This window comes from Micropterus dolomieu, linkage group LG01 (genome assembly GCF_021292245.1).
Source record: "Micropterus dolomieu isolate WLL.071019.BEF.003 ecotype Adirondacks linkage group LG01, ASM2129224v1, whole genome shotgun sequence".
Lineage (NCBI taxonomy): Eukaryota > Metazoa > Chordata > Actinopteri > Centrarchiformes > Centrarchidae > Micropterus > Micropterus dolomieu.
Window position 1 is genome coordinate 6171542 of NC_060150.1, and position 17090 is coordinate 6188631.

At 41.0% G+C, this 17090-nt stretch overlaps 4 protein-coding genes across 4 annotated transcripts in view; 3 read left to right on the plus strand and 1 right to left on the minus strand.

Moving 5' to 3' along the window:
- Positions 1–2755, plus strand: part of LOC123974548 (17-beta-hydroxysteroid dehydrogenase type 6-like) — a 4366-nt gene extending 1611 nt beyond the window's left edge. Inside the window, exons 4-5 of the mRNA XM_046055351.1 lie at positions 339–413; positions 2678–2755. Coding sequence (XP_045911307.1) covers positions 339–413; positions 2678–2755 — 153 coding nt within the window. The remainder of the gene's footprint in view (positions 1–338; positions 414–2677) is intronic.
- On the plus strand, positions 1355–5547 carry LOC123973680 (retinol dehydrogenase 7-like). The gene is made up of 5 exons (XM_046053890.1): positions 1355–1511; positions 3705–4019; positions 4582–4840; positions 4919–5082; positions 5159–5547. Exons 2-5 carry the CDS (start codon positions 3707–3709, stop codon positions 5380–5382), a joined length of 960 nt encoding a protein of 319 aa, XP_045909846.1. The 5' UTR covers positions 1355–1511; positions 3705–3706; the 3' UTR covers positions 5383–5547.
- Positions 5548–6676: 1129 nt separating this feature from the next.
- Positions 6677–10354, minus strand: atp5f1b (ATP synthase F1 subunit beta). The gene is made up of 10 exons (XM_046053879.1): positions 10197–10354; positions 9151–9324; positions 8864–9038; positions 8543–8664; positions 8245–8429; positions 7977–8135; positions 7727–7849; positions 7366–7578; positions 7062–7263; positions 6677–6950 (listed from the first exon to the last, which is right to left on the minus strand). Exons 1-10 carry the CDS (start codon positions 10297–10299, stop codon positions 6853–6855), a joined length of 1554 nt encoding a protein of 517 aa, XP_045909835.1. The 5' UTR covers positions 10300–10354; the 3' UTR covers positions 6677–6852.
- LOC123973665 (collagen alpha-1(XXVIII) chain-like) overlaps positions 9127–17090 on the plus strand; it is a 47170-nt gene continuing 39206 nt past the window's right edge. The window contains exon 1 of the mRNA XM_046053871.1: positions 9127–9752. Coding sequence (XP_045909827.1) covers positions 9742–9752 — 11 coding nt within the window. The 5' untranslated portion in view covers positions 9127–9741. The remainder of the gene's footprint in view (positions 9753–17090) is intronic.

Genomic DNA, 17090 nt, shown 5'->3' on the forward strand with positions numbered 1-17090 from the left:
ACAGAGATGTATTTCTGCAATATATATTTTCTTTTTAGAGGAGAAAACATTTCTTGTGTTTAGCAGATGGTTAAGTCTGCTTTCTGAAACATGGCCCTGGACTGCCATCATGTGGTCAGACTGGATGCGAACAGCCATTTCATGAAATTCCCCATAAGGAACAAGAGCCTCAACTACAGCTATTGGAGTGTTTAATTCCATATTTAATTGGAAACATTAAATACATCTTTCTTTGAAGATGACGATGATAATGATTTAAATTTGGACATATTTTACAAACTAAGTGCTCCTAACCACAGGATGCCTCTCCTTTTTTTCTCTTCTTTCTCTGCCTTCAGAGCGAGTTCCTCGATGAGGCCGACCATGTGGAAGGCTTGCTCGGGCAGAGCATCATACTCATTAGAGGGAAACAGGTACAAAAGGCAGTATTAGTACTACAAATATGCAAAGAAGTTGAGGGGCACCAGCACCACCTAGAAAAATGGGATTTAAAAGTACTTTAAGTCACAATCTATTGTTGAAATTATGTTCCTAACTTTCTTTTTATAACCTAAATAGCATCACTCAAAACACATCTACACATGCTGTTCATATTATACTGCATATATCATATCCCCCCACCTCATGTAGGCTACATGAAAATACCTGCACAGAAATATTTATTCCAGCATTCTTTGCACTCTGTTCCAATACACTATTGTCTTGATGTCTACAAATGTTATTATTTTTGTTTGTTTGTGTGTATCTGTCTGGTTTCATTGGGCTTTTTGTCTTGTTTGATTGTGCTTGTTCTGTGTGTGTACAATGAGTCAAATGCCTCCTATGTGGACACACAACTGACCAATAAAAGTGATTCTTATTGATATACATTTATTGCTGCAACCAACTGCATGACATCCCTCATTGTCATACAGGAGATCGGAATACATACATAAATAAATGTGTAAATAAGTGAAATTAATTGACACTAGTTTAAATATATAAATAAATAAATAAAGGGAAAAACAATAGTCTTTATTTACATTACATTTACTCATTTAAGGAACAACAGTAAAGAGAGAGATCTAAGAGTGACAATCGATGCTATTAAGAGCTAATTAACACATACTGCATCAATTTGATAAATACTTAAAGGAAGCAATCAAAATCAATCTTTTGATTGTTTTAAGGCAAACTCTTTTATTTATCTGTATATTTTTTTGAATGCTTAATTGCTTATTTAATTTGTTTGCAATGCCACTTTTGACCCCCCAATCGAAAGCTATTACTTTTCATGCCAACAGGTGGCGCCTGTTGTCCTGTCGGAAGCTGGTGGTGCAGATCATAAAAAGGGAGGCGCGGCTATCCTATTGGGGGACAGGGCTTCTTTCCTTTTCAGGACGATATAAATCACAGGCTATGCTCTTTTTATATACAGTGAATGGCTACGCTCCTCGACTGGTAGGCGCAAGTTACATAATTAACTGTCCTCTAACCAACTGCGACAGTCCGGGAAGACCTCTGCGCACCAGGTATGAGATATGATTTCTGTCATTTTAGCACGATGGGCGAGTTCACCGAAATATCTAGACGAGGAGAAAACTTCAAGGGACATTGTTTAATAAAAGGTTTCTTAATTTACACGCTGTTAATACCTAATGTCTCCATTATAGTCAGGAATATGTGCGACAGAGAATTGGTTTGGTGTTTTTATTTATCAGGCTAATGTTTAAGTTTTTATTCAATATTTTATACACTTTTTTTTTTTTTTATTGTGTTGTACACAACTTTTAATCTTTTGCTCGGGTAAAGAAACTCGGGCTCGTGAACTGTAGCGCCTGCGAGTTCACCAGCGTTTGTGAAGCCAGTTTATTAACGTTAATGAATACTTCGTGAAATTTAGGATATACTTCCTAGCGGTACTTAAATGTAGGTAAAGCAGAAGAAACCCAGACTGGGGAACAATTGTCTCAGCTATAGCCTCCTTAATAATACACAGTACTACAGTACTGAAAGTAGATCTATTGCTCAACTGTTGAGAGAAATGGCATCATGCGGTAGCTGATTGTAGTGTTCTTCTTCTCATTAGACAAGTGCAACTTGCGACTTACAATTGCTATATGTGTCAGAGGTCGCACGCCTCTGGCCGGTTAAGTGTCTTGCTCAGCGACATATTGGTGGATTGGTGGTCTCTCACTTCAAAGGCATGGTCTGATCCATTGCGCCATCACCACCTCTATTCAGTAGAGTTCAGTAAAGTCATCAAAAAGTCTGCACAGTATTTAGATGGCCTGTAAATATTTAGAAATATAGCTTACGAAGTGCCTCAAAAGAAGCAACATTTCTATAAGACATCTCTTGCAAAGGAGATTAAACAACTCCGCCTCCTCTCATATGCACTCTAGCTTCGCACATAAAACTGAAGTTGAGGAGTGATAGACCCAATAAGAGCTCCGTTATTTTGGTCTAACCAAGTTTCAGCCAAAAACATGAACATTGTGCTCGATGATAAAATCACTTATTACAAATATTTTTCCTGCCAAAGACCTGATGTTTAAGAAAGCTAAATGCCTTCATTATCTGCCCAATTATTGAGTCAGGCTGCAGCTGACAAAGAAGGAATGCTGAATTTGCAGAATATGTTGAGTACTTCCTGCTTCTTGGCAGATTCACCGTACTTTTTCTATTACCTATGAAGATGGTAACTCAGAAAGATAACGGCACACTGGGCTCCGGCATGTCCGGGGAAGAGTCACGAGTGCCATTTGTCTTGTAGCACATATCAGTTTGAGCTTGCTGTATTTGTACACAAAGTAAGTGGACGTGCTGAGCTTTTATCGGGCTGGGGAGAGACAGAGGGGCAGGGTACTGTATAGGTGACAAATGTGAAGAAGAGGTGAGCGGTAGCAGGTTTGGTCCCAGCAGTGCCACAAGCTCTCATCTGGTCAGTGAACGTGAATCTGACTGATCAATGGCCACCAGCTCTCCCCCGTGCGGGCGATGGAGCCGGTTCCAAAGTTGAGCCTTTCTGACATCAGTGCTTAAGATTCTCCAGAAAAGCTGGGATTTTGCTTTAATGATGTACAGTAAAAATCACCAGAAGACACATAATTAATGACAGGTTATTAAAGATTCACTAAAATGGTAGAGCACCTTACTAAGATGTCACACACAGTGAAAAATCTACTTTATCAAAATACTGTTTTTGCCCCCACTAATAGTCTGGTGCATAATTTTTTCATCATCCTCTTCATGGACAGAAGCAATAACCAAATAATGCAAGTTAAAGCCCAAAGCATTTATTTCCATAAAATATACAAAGAATCTGAAGTAAACTGCACTAGTTTTTTAGTTGTACAAGTGTCGTACATGTACATGTCGTCACACTCAATCTGGCCTTTGACAGACTTTCCACAGCAAAACCTGGTGTTCAGCCCAAACAAGCAAACTCAATCTGTCACAGTAACATAATAAGCTGCCTTCCCCAGCTGTTATTATGCATATATTATGAATGATATTGAACTGTAGTAGAGTGGGAGTATAGAATGGCATAACATGGAAATAATAAAGAAAAGTACAGGTACCTCAAAACTGAAGTGTAGTACTTGAGAAATGTACCTAACTGCATTTCACCACTGCTTCATGGTGAGCTACAGCAGGTCAAATGAGAGCCACATTGTATCGTCACATAAACTAGAAACAGTTTTCACTCTCTGTTCTGACAGTCATGTACCTGTACCTCCTGGGGCTGGTGGTTTTCTACTACCTGTACCGCTGGGTCAGGGAGCTACCCAGGGTCCCTGACAAGGGCAGCAAGTATGTGTACATCACAGGCTGCGACAGTGGCTTTGGCAACCTCCTGGCCCGCCATCTGGACAAGCAGGGGTTCAGAGTGATCGCCTCGTGTTTCACAGAGAAGGGAGAAGAGGATCTGAAGAAGTCCTGCTCCAGCAACCTGATCACAACACACCTAGATGTTAGGTCTAAGGACAGTGTTGCCAAAGTTGCGGCGATGATCAAGGACAAAGTCGGGGAGCGTGGTGAGTGTAAACTCTTTTTTTTTTAATCCAGAACTCTCTCTCTATCTATCTCTTATATTTTATAAATGCAGCACTTGAATCAGTTCAGCATATTAGATGAAGGTGATGAAGATGTATAGCTGCATGATTCTTGCTATTTTTGAGCTGTGTCCACATGGCTGAAATGCACTTACTGTAAGTCCCTTTGGAAAAAGCCAAATTAATCTTTAAATCAGCCAAATTAATGTAATGTAATGTTGTATCAACAAAATGGCTCTAGACTCCTGCAGTTTCTTAATTCTGTAGTCCTGTTTCCATTTAAGGATGAACCAACCAGCTTACTTTAATCAGCCGTTATCATTAATTTTGGCTGAATAATAAGAAGGTAGTGTTTGTTTTTCAGTGTTCTTTGCAAAATCTTGCTGTTTGATATCCACAATCCTGAAATCACAGTGTTAAACATCCAGCCAGTCCACCCAGTTTCCACCATGCATCTGCCTGCTTTGATTTTTCTCTCCTGCAGTGTTGGATTCTGTCACAGCTCTACTTTTTTAACTGGATGTCCTCTTTGTGATCTTCTTAGGTCTGTGGGCTGTAGTGAACAATGCAGGCGTGTCCATTCCCTCTGCTCCCTGTGACTGGCTGACCATTGATGACTACAAGCTCATGCTGGACGTGAACCTGAACGGCGTGATCGCAGTGACTCTGAGCGTCCTGCCGCTAATTAAGAAGGCCAGGGGACGGGTGGTCAATGTAGCCAGTGTGTTTGGGAGGATCAGTGCGACGGGAGGCCCCTACACTATCTCCAAATATGGTGTAGAGGCTTTCAATGACAGCCTCAGGTGAAACATTAACTCAAACAATTAGTTATTTGTCTGTATGTCAACACTAGCACTGATAAAATGAAATGTCTTGCTTAGGAAAAATATGCATCCATTCGGTGTCAAAGTCCTCTGCATCGAGCCAGGCTTCTTCAAAACAAATGTGACTGATCCTGGTATCCTGTCCAAAAGTGTCAAGATGTTGTGGGACAGACTGCCCCAGGAGGACAAAGATGACTATGGAGTTGAATATGTGCAGAAGGGTAAGTTTGGATCATATTTTTCTTCATTTGTTTTTTAATTAATCTCTTAATTCACTCCACTCTCTTTCTTTTTCAGCGTTAGCGATGATATCAGACAAAGTTGCCAAGGTCAGTGATGGAGATCTGATGAAGGTGGTCAGCTGTATGGAGCACGCTGTGTCCGCTGTCCGGCCCCGCACCCGCTACTCCCCCGGGTGGGACGCCAAGCTTTTCTGGCTGCCGCTGTCATACATGCCGACCTGTGTCAGTGATTATGTCCTCAACAAAGAAGCCGTTCCTATTGCCAAGCAGAAGGAATAAATTGTGCTCTTTTTTGTATCAACGTGGGCACATTTTATACGACTCAAAATGCAATCTGTCATTCCTGACTAAAACTGTATTTCCCATGCTCTTTTGTGTAACCAACTGCTGAATGGAAAGCAAGAATACATTACATCTGTGACATAAAGTTTACAAGTGAAAGAAGCACTTTGTCTGTTTGTATCCCTTCACTGAATATATTCTGTAGACTTGCTTTTCTCAAAGGCAGATACATTGTGGGCACTGTCAGGTCTGCCTTATCTACAGGCAGATAGGGGTTTGTTCAGACCAATGTTCATGGCCTTGATGTGTGAAAGGTGACAGTGCAATAAAACAGCAGTCTGGTTCAGACCTGGTTACAAAGTACATACGGAGCATGTGTACGTCGTTTTGTGGTTCTTTGTGGAAATTCACCTTGAAACACAATTTGGTCGATGTGAAAGTGATTTCCTTCTGTAAAACTGCCCAAATATAATGTACAGATTGAGAAGTGTTACAAGAGCAATAGACCTGTGATGCAACCTACAATGTTTTTGGCTTCTGACCCTTTTAAATTATGAGAATTTCTTCTCTTTGTATGTTGCATATGTCCACGAGTGCCTAGCAATACAGTAACAAGGGTTTTTGTATTCTATAGTATTTCATAGTTTTTATAAAAACTGTCTACAGTAGGTTCTTATTCAGAGAGACAATTGACAGTCCAGAGTCTGGGTTGTCCCTCCAACAGGAATTTCGGAATTTCTTTTCATGCCTGGTTTTGACTGATACACTAGTTCAAGGTCAATATTAAATTGTGGTTTTGAAGCCTTAAAGTCTCAAATTAAATCTTATGAACCCCGCAGAAACACTAATAAAACAGTCGTTTGTGGCCTTTGTTAGTCATCCAGTGAACCCTCCTAGTGAGCCAATGACCCTTGTGTTGGGAACCTTTAACCTAGCAAACATCCTTGATCTCATCACCTGCAAGTCTGCTTTTCATCTCACTCCTGGGTTAGTGGCTTTTGTGCTACATTTCTTTACTGTTAATATGCAATTTGGGTGTAATGAATGGTTTGCTACAAGTGACAAGTTTGTCACCCTTTTAAAGTTTAGACCAGCACTCAGTTATTTGTCCACTGTTTTATTTGGAATACGTAACCAGCTGCACAACAGTTCAGATAGCTTAACAGGGCCTGAGACTACCATCTAGTGGTCAGAGTGGATGAGAACAGCCATTTCATGAAATTCCCCTTCAGGAACAAGATTCTCATCTACAACTATTACAGCCTTTAGGAAATATACAGTTGACAAGCCGTTTTATGTAAAGACAGTGTTTTATTCCATCTTTCACTGGAAACATTAAATAGAACTTTCTTTCAGGATGACAAGACAGGTACATTTGAATTTTGACATGTTTTACAAACCAAGTGCTCCTAACCACAGGACCCCTCTCCATTTGTTTCTCTTCTCCCCACAACAGATTGTTGAGGTTTATGAATGCTCCTCAGCCAGCTTCTCTGCCTTCTGAATGACTTCCTCGATGGGGCCGACCATGTAGAAGGCTTGCTCGGGCAGAGCATCATACTCACCTAAAGGGAAACAGGTACAAAAGGTAGCATTAGTAACGCAAAGAAGTTGGGGGGCACAAGCACCACCTAAAAAAGATGGGATGTACTTTAAGTCACATTAGTGACACTTACCACCAAGGATGCTCTTGAAGCCCTTGATGGTTTCCTTGAGGGGCACCAGCTTTCCCATATGGCCAGTAAACACCTCGGCCACCTGGAAGGGCTGGGACAGGAAACGCTGGATCTTGCGGGCGCGGGCCACAGTCAGTTTGTCCTCCTCAGACAACTCATCCATACCCAGAATGGCAATGATATCCTGCAGGGATTTGTAGTCCTACAGGAGGAAGGTAAACTGGTTAGCCTGATAAATGCTTTGTTAGTCCCACCAAAAATCAAGAGTACACGTTTCAAAGTAGTAAAACATTAAGTCCCAAACCTGAAGGATTTTCTGCACACCACGGGCGACATCGTAGTGCTCAGCTCCGACGATGTTGGGGTCCATGATACGGGAAGTGGAGTCCAGGGGGTCGACAGCGGGGTAGATACCCAGCTCAGCGATGGCACGGGACAATACAGTGGTGGCGTCCAAGTGAGCGAAGGTGGTGGCGGGGGCAGGGTCAGTCAAATCATCAGCGGGCACATAAATGGCCTGGTGGAGAGAACATCATGCATCATAAAACTTCTACTAGCAATGATACATTCATGCAAGATGCTTGATCAAGCATCTTTTAAAGGTTGTTTTAGTAAATACAATGATTGATTAACCTACAGCTTAAGATTATCCTCCTCGTGTTTACCTGCACAGATGTGATTGAACCCTTCTTGGTGGTGGTGATTCTCTCCTGCATGGTACCCATGTCTGTGGCCAGAGTGGGCTGGTAACCCACAGCAGAGGGGATACGACCCAGCAGAGCAGACACCTGAGAAGCAAGACTACCTCAGTCAGTATCAACCTTTTTAACCGCTATTACAAATCATCTTGGGACATTTAGGGAAAACATTTCCTTGCCCTGTGACTTTGACAGACGTGATTTAAGTTTTACAGACCTCAGAGCCAGCCTGTGTGAAGCGGAAGATGTTGTCGATGAAGAGCAGCACATCCTGACCCTCCTGGTCGCGGAAGTACTCTGCTACGGTCAGTCCAGTCAGAGCCACTCTGGCACGGGCACCAGGGGGCTCGTTCATCTGTCCATACACCAGCGCCACCTAGCAGGGACAAGGGTACAGTAAGTGGTTTACGTTTGCTACAATGCCAGTTTTTCCCCCAAAATGATGCAATTTCACGTTTTATTTTCTTGTGGAGGCTTGCCCTCACCTTGGAGGTGGTGTCCTTCAGGTTGATGACACCAGACTCAATCATTTCATGGTACAAGTCATTTCCCTCACGGGTACGCTCGCCCACGCCGGCAAACACAGAGTAACCACCATGGGCCTTTGCCACATTGTTAATCAGCTCCATGATCAAAACAGTCTTGCCTACACCAGCGCCACCGAACAGACCTGGGACCATGACAAATGTAGGTTTAGTTTTGTCATGTTACAGTATACAAGTCAGTGTCTATTGTGCCAGTACAACACCAACTGTGAGCAAACATTTATGTTACTGCACATACCGATCTTTCCTCCCTTGGCGTAGGGGGCCAGCAGGTCGACCACCTTAATGCCAGTCACCAGAATCTCCTGTTCCACACTCATGTCAGTGAATTCAGGGGCCTCAGCATGGATGGGTGCAGTCCTGGGGACAGGGGACATCATTTCCAGTTACTTAACAGAGCAGACACTTTTGCAGGCACAACATTTACAAGCGCATCATCTTGCTAGTTATGGCAAGCTCCTTAACACCTGGTGATAATAGCCTCTTGTATTTTTTGTTTTCCTTCTGTTATGACTACATAGATTTAAAACTTGTCTAGTTATTTTCAAAGTAAACTCACTGCTTGGTGGAGATGGGACCCCTCTCGTCGATGGGCTCGCCAATGACATTCATAATTCTGCCCAGGGTCTCGGGACCCACAGGGATTCTGATGGGGGCACCAGTGTCCAGAACTTTCTGTCCGCGGACCAGACCTTCGGTACCATCCATAGCAATGGTACGCACTGTGCTCTCCCCTAAACACAGAACATGTTTTTTGATATTAATTTATTGTCTACTGTATAAATGTAGTCTATTCTGTCTGCTCATGTGTTTACAGGACTGAAGGTTATAAGCAAAGTTGCTCACCAAGATGCTGTGCCACCTCCAGGACTAGCCTGGAGTCACGGCCTGCAACTTCCAGGGCGTTGAGGATGGGAGGAAGGCCTTCATCGAACTGGACGTCGACGACGGCACCGATGACAGCCACAATACGCCCGTGAGCTGTGACGGCAGCGGCGGCAGGTGCGACATAATCTCTGCCTGTGAAGTAATGCAGACAGTCTTTGCAATTAGCTCAGCGCCATACATGTGTGCAACAGTCATGACCTTGCTTTGCCAGTGGTAACGTTATTGCATTCGTCTTTAATATACCACCCTGCAGGCTGAGCGGGCAGACAACTGCGTGTCTGGCCGCTCCGTCTCAATGTCAAGGGATTGTTGTAGGCCAAACTGCGAATCAGCTTTTAAAAAACACTCCTGAATTAATCGGGTGACGCCCTCTAACAAAACATTGAGCGACCTTGTGAGAAATAAAAGTCGATTTTGATCAGTACAGAGTCCAACAAGTCATTTCCCCAACATCATAACGTTTAGGTAGAAAGGCTGACAGATGAATGAAGTGTACTTCAAGCTAAAGCTGCTAACGTCACTGCAATAACGACAGACGCAGGACACTCAATGGCAAGAAGGTTTGTAGTTTCTCATAATCTTAATATTTCTTCTGTTGCTGGATGAATGCAATGCGTTCGTTGCAGACGAACGTCTAACCTTGTTAACCTGCGAGACCTTGCTAAATCTCAACTTGTAATGCTAACGTCAAGTTAGCAGCCTCTGCACAGCCTCACACCGCCTCATGTCATTACACAAAGGTCATTACTGCTAACTCAACAGAAACACAGTCCAGTCATTTTCTGATGCATCATATGTGCCAATAGGAGCATATAAGCACGTGTGTACCGTTTTAGAAAGCCCCAACATATTACATATTTGACATTTTAGCGTTAAGGCCTGCTACGACACAGCGTGTTGCTAGCGATAGCCATGGTTAGCATTGCCGCTGCTCCTCCCTGACAGGCGCATAAATGCGTCTTTCCTTAGCGCGATTTCGCTCCAAAGCAAAATACATGACTTACGTGAAAGGACGGCTGGAGATCCAACGAGGGCCTTCAGGGGCTGGACCCCAGGCTTAAGAGCCTGCAGAGCCCCGGTGCAGCAGCGTCCCACAGCTCCCAACATGGTCAAAATGGCTGAAGGTGGAAAGAGACGGAGGAACTTTCGGCTTTATAATGAATGACCGCTGGAGCGAAATGCGCATGCGTGCAACGTATAAAGCCTATGTTGAGCATGCGCAGATATTAAGCCCAGCCGGCTCAGCTGACATTCTGCCCTCCAGAGCAGCAAACGTGTGCTGAATGACAGTCCAAACTAAAGGTTACATTTAATATGTTAGCATTTAAATCTATTTTTCAATTAATGTGGAACTGCATGAAAACAAATGGTTCAGGCTTCCAAGTGGTGTCACTGTCTCATTTCTACACATTGTCCCAGGTCAAGAGAGGTAAAGTTTTCTGCTGCCATTTGTTGTTCTTGCCCAGAGTCCCTATTTTGCTTAGGTCACTAACGGTGCCCTTGTTGTCCCCACTTCTTAGTTAAATGTCCTGTCTAAAAAAACTAAAGGACTCTGCTTGTGCTTATAGAACTTGAATTGAATCATAAATACATTATTATCTTAATATTTACCTCGATTTAAGGTGACTAAACAGCTGGGCTGGTGACAGTGGTGGACGGTATCGAGTTCTGTACAATCTATGCTACATTTCTAAAGGAAATATTGTACTATTTGCTCCTGTAGTTAGTAGTTACTTTGCAGATTAAGATTTTACACAACATATAATCACTTTATAAAACACAGCCCCTTGTAAGAATATAAACTAATCAACACAACAAAACAAAATAAGGTAGTTAAACTGCGCTCCACCTCAACCAGCTACCAGCTTGTTGCCTAATGCAACAATAATATTAATTCAACAATACAATATACTGTATAAAATGAAATAACACTCTTTTAGGGGCTATTCTATTTAGTTTTGATACATGTAAAAGTATATATTACTTATAATCTAGTTCTATAGTTTTACTCAATTCAACATTTTAATGCAAAACTTCCGCCACTGGATGCAATGTGTACAACAGACCTGCTTTTATCACAGTCATGAACCAGTGCTATCCTGATAAGAGAAGGATACAAAATGTGAGCACATTTGAAACCATTATCCAAAGTGTGCTGTATTTATTAAAAGTGTTAATTAGGCTAATTACGGACTTTACGATAAAACTCTAATTATTTGGTTTTACCTGCTTACTGTGGTGGAAGTATAAAAATACTCAATTATAATTAATAACCTTCAATTCAAGTTAAACGTAAAAGTATTATCCGCTAAAATCATCTGATGAAATAAAGCCCTCCCCCTCCATCATCTCCTGTGGAAATTCTGCCCTTGCTACAGTATGTAAGACAAGCTCAGTTGTAGGTTAACATAAGTTTACAGTTAAAAGCTGTAAATTATAAATTTACTGCACATCATGTATGAAAGATTAGCAAATGTGCTTTTCCGGGCCTCCACATTATTAAATTTGCAGAGAAGACGCATAATCCTGCACACTGAAGACAGGATACTATAATATACAATATACCGAAATGTCTAGATAATCCACAGCTGTCTCCCAAATACATACTACCGTACATACAATTGTTTTTGAGTCAGTAATGTGTTCAAAGTGACAAAATAAAGTATAATTAAAACAGTCTGCCTGCACACTAGAAAAGCCTTGTTTTTGTGTGCTATTGATACACACTGTTGTCCCACAAAGTAATGCACAAAGGGAATAGATAGAGAACTGTTCACAGCTGGAAAACCTTAAAACAAACTGTGGATGGTGGTGAAACAGCTTCAGGAACCTAAAAAAAAACAAAAAACACAGGAGAACTTTTTATTGCAGAAGCAAGAAAAGAACAGGAGCGATCAATTGCATTAATGATGGCTGTATTCCATTTAGGTGAGCCAGTTCCAGGGTTTGATATGATACATGCATGGCTCACGGTAGAGGCGTCATGGGGCATGTAATGGAACAGAGATGTTGTTAATGTTAGTAGCTCCACCTGTGTTTTGCCTGCTACGTCAAAATGTCTGCTGTAAAACAGGCTTATCTTTTCCTGCTAGTGCAAACGGTAAAGTTGTTTTCTTGTTTACTAACTGAACAGACTGCTATACTGTGAACATTAATATATTGTACACACTGTCTACAATATTAGTATATCTGGTATAGAATTTCGGACACAGCACATAAGCACTGTAAGTCCACTATATTTACACTAGAGGGTACTGCTGCACCAAAAGAGGCAGAATGTGTGGTAGAGGATAGTTTTTTGCAAGTGTGAGTGTGAGAGCCTTTATGACTCATGTTGTGGGGACGTAAATCTGTTTACACAGTCACATTAACAAGGAAGACATGGTTTATGGTAAGGTTAGGTTAGGGTTAGACAAGTAGTGGTTGAGGTAAGGGTAAATCTCCAGGAAACAAATGTAAGTCTGTGTAATTTACTTTGAAGTGATGGAAACTTGACCGTGTGTGTGTTTGCCAAATGTAATGCTTTTCATTTGAGAAGCCTTAAATCATCCATTTGTCTTGGCCTCACTTTAAAGCATAATGTAAAATCTGTTTCCTGAACAAACAATACTCACCAGTAGAATCCTCTGCTAAACCTTTTAAAGACAGTTTCATCTGGCTTATAATACATTTATATTTTTTCAGCACAATATTCTGCACAAAAACTAGTCAAATGAGTTTAAGTTCAGCGCAACATGTCAGATATAGCCTTGGTATTACCTCGTTATAAAGCACACCTCCTGATGTTTTTGATATTACCTGAACAAGGCTGGGCATCTCTCCTCCTGCCCACAGATGATTATCTCACTATCTCCATACATCTCTACTAGTCTGTATTTGTCTGTGAAAACACAGCACATATTTGAGTTAAGCATCCTGTGAATGCCCCAAAGTAAAGTCTGAGGAGTGATGATTGAGAATACTTTGCCATTTAAAAAAAAGTTGCCATATAGTCAAGGGAGCAATGTTGAGATCACTTGGCTTTCCATTTGTTACTTCTCAGTGTTTATAAAGATTGTGCTTGTGTTGCACTTACTGTAGCCACAGTGATGAGGATGAATGAGTTCACAACAGTGTGAGGGGCCAGGTGATGCAAGAATGGACATGTTCCTCCAAAGCGGCAGATGCCAGTATGGTTACCCGCTGATCTGTCATTAGGAACGTTTGACGACCCATATTATAAAGTGATCTGTGGAATCTTCTCTGTATTTGAATTCACAACAATAACCTTTAATAAATAATAAAACCCTTGAAAATGTTTCCCATCCCAAATACCACACCTATGTCAGGTTTTGCCAAGCTACCTCGTTCATTTTACTTGGGATTGTTTGACAGCAGGCGTCCTTTGACCTTCCACAAACATGTTCAGTACTTGTGAGGAAACCTTTTTTGATCAAAAACCTCAAACGTGACGAGAATGCGCTCATAGTGGTCGAGTGAAACATAGTATCTTACAGTGCCACGCAGGTGATTGTAAATGCTTTTCTTTTTGTCTTGTATTTTTAGCCTTTCTAGCGGCGTGGCTCTAGGCAATGTAGCAATGCCGCCCTGTCAGTCAGTGCATCACTTTGGTCCAGTCTGAGCTATGTCAACAATTATTGTATGGATTGTCATGAATTGTCGAACAGACGTTCATGGTCCCCAGAGGATAAATCCTGCTGACTTTGTTGATCCCCTGATTTTTCCTCTTGTGCCACCATGAAGTTGACATTTGTGGTTCTGAATGAAAAATCTCAACAACTATTGGATGAATTGCCGTGAAATGTGGTTCACAAATTTATGTCTCCCTCAGGATAAATTGTAAAAACTTTGTTGAACCCATTCATTTTTTATCTGGTGCCATCGTCAGGCCAACAGTTACATTGATCCAGCACTGCAAAACTGATGGTTTTCCCATCAGCCTCAGCTGTACTTTGTGTTTAATGCTTATTAGCAAATGATGTGTACACACTAAACCAAGAATACGACTGTGTCCTAAATCACTCCCTCATTCACTCCTCCCTATATAATTAACACTAATTAGTTTACACTAAAGTAAATAGTCATTTGAGATCTCTGACACCTATTAATCATCATCACTTTGCCTCATTACTGACAGGTGTAGACTTGCACGACTGCTAACTTTTGCGTCTATAAAATGTGGTCCATTGCATTGTTAAGTAGTGTACATACCATGACACTAGTTTTGTCGTTCCACTGTGAGAATCTTTGAGCGTAGGTCCACAGTACAGAAAATGTAGAATTCAAATTTTTAAATAGCAGTAAACATAGTGCTCTATATTGTAAATAAGAAGTGATTACAGACACAGCGAAAGACCATAGTTTAAACATTTTACCTGCTAAACATCCGTGTTGGTGTTGCCATTGTTAGCACATTAGCATGCCGGTTTTGGTTTTGAGCAAAATTTTCCTGACAACTATTGGATGGCCATGAAACTTTGTGCAAACGTTCATGTTCGAAGAATGAATTGTAACAACTAAATTTAATTTGTACAATACTTTGAACTGAACATGGTAAACATTAAATCTGCAAAAAAACACCAGCATGTTAATATTACCACTGTGAGCATGTTAGCATGCTGACATTAGCCTTCAGCTCAAAGCTCCATCCACCCACTAATAATCAACAGCCACTGATGTCACCCGTGTTCTCCTCTGCGCTTTTAACTATATGTTGAAGGAACGTGCACAATCTTGTGAAAACAGTGGTTAATCCAAATGTCACAGGAAAGATTTACCTGGAGGGGTAGGGAATATCAAAGAGCTAAGTGGTGGCTTCCGCAGTGTGATAAAAGAAAGACTCACTCTTGTCATGTTTCTCTTCCTCTCTTTGTGCCACACACCTTTTCCTAGGAAATCATTTGCTCATTAAAATTCACTTGTGTGGCATTAAATAAAAAACGCCATGCTCTTCTTTTTATTGATGCCCTTTATTATTGTCTGCATCTGCTAATAGCGTCACTGTGGTCTTTTAGATATGACCATCTTTATTAATTTATTCCCATGTAGTCATTGAATGAATGTCACGTAATTGCTGGGTAGTTTAGAGACACTGTGGGGTCTGCTTTTAGAGAACCTTTCAGCAAAGTTAATGCACACTTCAGATGCAGCATAGTGAACATGTAGACTCATTATTTCAGATTTCCCGCAGTGAAAGAAATCAGGAAAGTGAGACCTTAACTTGTCGTAACAAGCATGTAGATTTACAGCTTCCCTAGTTTGGTATATTATAACTGGAAGTTTTGTGGTTTAACATGTGTATAAAGACATTTCATATTGAGTATTATGCAACAAAACAAGTGTCTCTATAAAAGTTTTATTCATTCATGTGAAAATAGTCAAAGCAGTCCTTATTAAAACTGTATGGTCAGACATAAGCAATGACAGCTTCTTCCTATTTCTCACTGCAAAGTAGTTCCCAACAGACATAAATAACGACAAAAATAATCCCCATAAATCCTCACTTTGCTTAATCAGCTCTCCACACGAAGGAAAGGCAGCTGAACCAGATTTAAGGAGGTCCATCTTTCAAGGGGAGCATTCTTGAGTGACAGCTCACCTTTCCTTGCTTTCAGTAATACAGTAGGCAATAAAAACACACGCCGTCATCCCTGTTGCAGAGTTATGTGATCCCAGGTCCAGCTTTTATGGTTGCAGATGCAGACTGTCTCATGGGATGTTAAGAATCCTCTGATCCAGGACTACATAGGAATTATAATAACATTAAAGAGATGTTTCTTAAAAAGGACATGCACCGGGTTTCAATAATGCTGGACTGATTCTGTGCACTGTTGAGGAGACCTCTGAGTTCTATTTTCTCAACATTGGATGTTGTCTTGGGGTGTATAGGGCACATAAGAAATGCATTTTGATGAACAAACAATCTATTTACCAATGTCAAATCTGACTGTAGACAAAAAGACAAACTCGTAGAATAAAATATAAATGTAGTTGTAATTTCTACAATGCTACTTCTTCCTGGTCCGTGTTTACATTAAATCGTGCCAAGAGAAATACTAACAAATGACTGCTCTGGGTGTTTTCACAGGTGAATCATGGTACGCTGATCTTGCAAGGTGTGATGCCTTAAGGTATAAATCACCTATCCAAACTTTCCAGCTTTCTGGATTATTCCAAGGGCGAGGCCTCTGGAGGCACAATTAACATAAATAGAATATATTTTAAAGCAGCTATAATGGATATTTTTAGAACAACAATGTATTAAATGACTATATGTAATGTGAAAAGGGTCACTTTTGGTGATGAACTCAATGAGAATTATAACATAACTCTGCTGTTCCCCCAATTTACAACTTGTTTTAGTGCATTGTTTTCTGCAGCTTTATTGTTTTGGTTCAATTAAATTAAATTTTATTTATATAACAGTTACCTCTGAGCGCTTTTCATAAAAGAGCAGGTCTAGACCATACTCTGTGATGATATTTACAGAAACCCAACAGTTCCTGATTTTTGCAACATTACATAGGTGAAAAAAGGCGGTCCTTGAAATTTGCTTAATGTGAGACTTAAACGTCATGTCCTGATCAAAGATAACTCCAAGATTCCTCACAGTGGTGCTGGAGGCCAGGGCGATGCCATCAAGGGAAACTATATAGAACTGCGCCACTGTGGCGCCAATTGCAGTATAATGGTAAATACTAAATGCAGTGTTCTAGTGAGAGAAAGCATGATTTCCTTTCCTGTTTTTAGAATGACCACACCGCCTCTTGGGTGAAAACAAGCGCAAAGTGCCAGCGCCAAATAGAAAAATCTAGTGGCGCAATGTCTGAAAGCTGCTGCATCACGTTTTGCATGTTGAACAACAAAAAAAACCTGTGATTTTCTTTATGTCCCCAAAG